This window comes from Grammomys surdaster, unplaced genomic scaffold (genome assembly GCF_004785775.1).
Source record: "Grammomys surdaster isolate TR1022 unplaced genomic scaffold, NIH_TR_1.0 212, whole genome shotgun sequence".
In the NCBI taxonomy this organism is placed as follows: domain Eukaryota; kingdom Metazoa; phylum Chordata; class Mammalia; order Rodentia; family Muridae; genus Grammomys; species Grammomys surdaster.
In genome coordinates, this window is record NW_021604657.1 from 3,895,816 (window position 1) to 3,898,320 (window position 2,505).

The 2,505-nt window shown below is 40.0% G+C and overlaps 1 protein-coding gene across 1 annotated transcript in view; it reads right to left on the minus strand.

Annotated features, from left to right (window-relative positions):
- Positions 1 to 475: 475 nt before the first annotated feature.
- The window catches only part of Fam49a (family with sequence similarity 49 member A), a 103,193-nt gene continuing 101,163 nt past the window's right edge, over positions 476 to 2,505 (minus strand). The window contains exon 12 of the mRNA XM_028772214.1: positions 476 to 836. Within this exon, the coding sequence (XP_028628047.1) occupies positions 773 to 836 (64 nt within the window). The 3' untranslated portion in view covers positions 476 to 772. The remainder of the gene's footprint in view (positions 837 to 2,505) is intronic.

Genomic DNA, 2,505 nt, shown 5'->3' on the forward strand with positions numbered 1-2,505 from the left:
TCTCTCTCTCTCTCTCTCTCTCTCTCTCTCTCTCTCTCTCTCTCTCTGATACTCTTAAGATATTCACTTTTCTCAATCCTCCTGCAAGAAGCCCTTTGTCTATTCCATCGCCTCCTCATGAGCTGATTAAAACATAGACAATTTTCCTCTTGCAAATACTAAAAGGGAATGAAAGGGACACAAACTGAGACAGGAGGAGAATATTCAGATTAATAAAACACGTGCATATAGAAAATCTGCATGTGAGGTTTGAAGGGGGAGGAGGATAACTGAACTCAGAACACTTGTGCTCCACTCTCCACATTCGGTTTTCTTATCTTGGATTCTTCTCTCTCTGCTCTCTGTCAGGGTAACAGTTGTGTGTTGTGTGTTTCTTGTATCTGAGCCGACACAAGAAATCAAGTACTTTTGTGTTTCTATAAACTATACTCCCAGAGAGATAAAACATCTAGAATTAAAACAATACCACAAGCAATTAAGAATTTCTGATTGTTACAAGTATCACTACAGGACTCCAGCAGCCAAGGTCAAAGTTTCCGAATCTGGCCCTTGGAGAAAGGAGTTTTGCTTCAGACATCAAAGGTAAGGCTCTCAAGTCAATTTATGCTCTGCTGGGTTGAATCAGTCAGGATACAAATTAAGGTCCATATATTTCAGTGACAAGAAGGAAATGGTTATGTAAATACACAAGTATTAACATCAATCTGTATTAAATTATGTAAACATATACATCTTCTGAGGTCAGAATAGATCCTCCTCTCTGAGCAGGGCTCTACTGAAGCATTGCTCGAATCTGTTTGGAAGTCGATTCATCATTCAAGTGCTTTGTAGTGAACCTGAACGGGGAAAGAGAGTTCAATGTCAGGGCTTGCCTAATGGAAATTTGTAAATTAAGAAACATGGGTTCATTTCCTTAGATAAAGATCCATAGTTTGGTATACATATGCATATATTCTATATATTCTATATATTTTCTATATATTTGATATTCTATATATTCTCTGCAAGTTTTTTTATTTGACTTTGATTGGCTTTGCTCTGTACTCCAGGTTGACATTGCCCTCACCCACAATGAACTCAAACTCATGGAAATTCTTCTATCTCAGCCTCCCTATTGCTGAGATTATAGGCATACACCATAATGCCAAGCTTCTAATCAGCTTTGGTCTTCGAATTTCCTTGTGTGATGATAAATGAAAGTCATTAAAAAAATCCTCATCAAATGATTACACAAAGGAGACAAAACTGATATCATTTTCTAGGAGATAAAGTTCACAGCACATAGTTCTTGTCCTTTGAGGCTGACCCAGTTGAGTTACAGAATTCAAATGATGGCATACGGAAATTTAAACATTGATGACTGTTTACACTAGGGGCTGTGCTTATCTCCACTGCCACCAGGGGGCACAAGTGCAGGTATACAAACAAAAGTACAGTCTAGAACATCTGATTCATTACTCAATCTTGTGTGCAAAGAAATGGGAAAAAAAGACCCATAACAAAGCTTTGACCATATGTCTGGCACTCTGTGTAAGAATCCATTCTAGTCACAAATATCTCTTTAAATGAGGTGACTTGATTTCACAGGTGAGAAGGCTGAGGGTCAGAGAGATTCAGTGGCTGTCTCTGAATCCCACAGCAGATGGTTTTTATTTGTGAACAGTCTGTGACTTTTGTCTTGAGTGTATGTCTGCTGCCTCAAAAGCCTACACTCTTCCAAGTTCATCACGGATCTCCAGGAAACACAAATTCCCACACTGATCTGGGACTCATGGCTTGACACAATGCCCTGAACTCCAGGATGTTTTGTCAGCTAGAACGAAACTGGAAAGTTTCAGGAATTCAGAAGCTAAAGTCTTCTTAATGAATATAAAAGCCAGCCTGACTTGCTTGCAGTCTCCTTTGGAGAAAAACCTAGGATTCAGGAGTCTCATAAGACACACATATTCTCAAAGATGATGAATTGGCAACTCAGAAAAATACCAACGTCAGTGTCTTGAGACTGCTGATTTCTTCTTCTATTGAGGGAGGATAAGAGGTCAGCCATGGGTCTAAAGGTTGCATGTGATATGACAGGAGGTAGAACATTGCATGCAGAAATGAGGGCTGCCTTCTTTCTCTTAGACTTACCCATGTTTACTGCATGTATTACATTGCACAGAATGGAGGGGAACGAAAGGCTAAGACATCAGGGTCCATAAGACTTCCTGATTGAAATCCTGCACAAGGATGATGTGTGCAGTTCAGCAAATTCCTTAGGATGCAGTATAGCTAAAAATAACAATCTCTCCCTTGAAGTGGATTAAGCAAATGTATCCTTGGGAAAAGTGAACAGTGCCTAAGGAGTGGAAATAAACTACAGCTGGCTAAATGTTCAGGCATCCAGCAGTGAATAACAGGATCTCAGGTTCTCAGTTCTGAGAGCTGTATATGGGAACTCCTTGGGGAGCCAGGAACAAGCACACACACACACACACACACACACACACACACACACACACACAC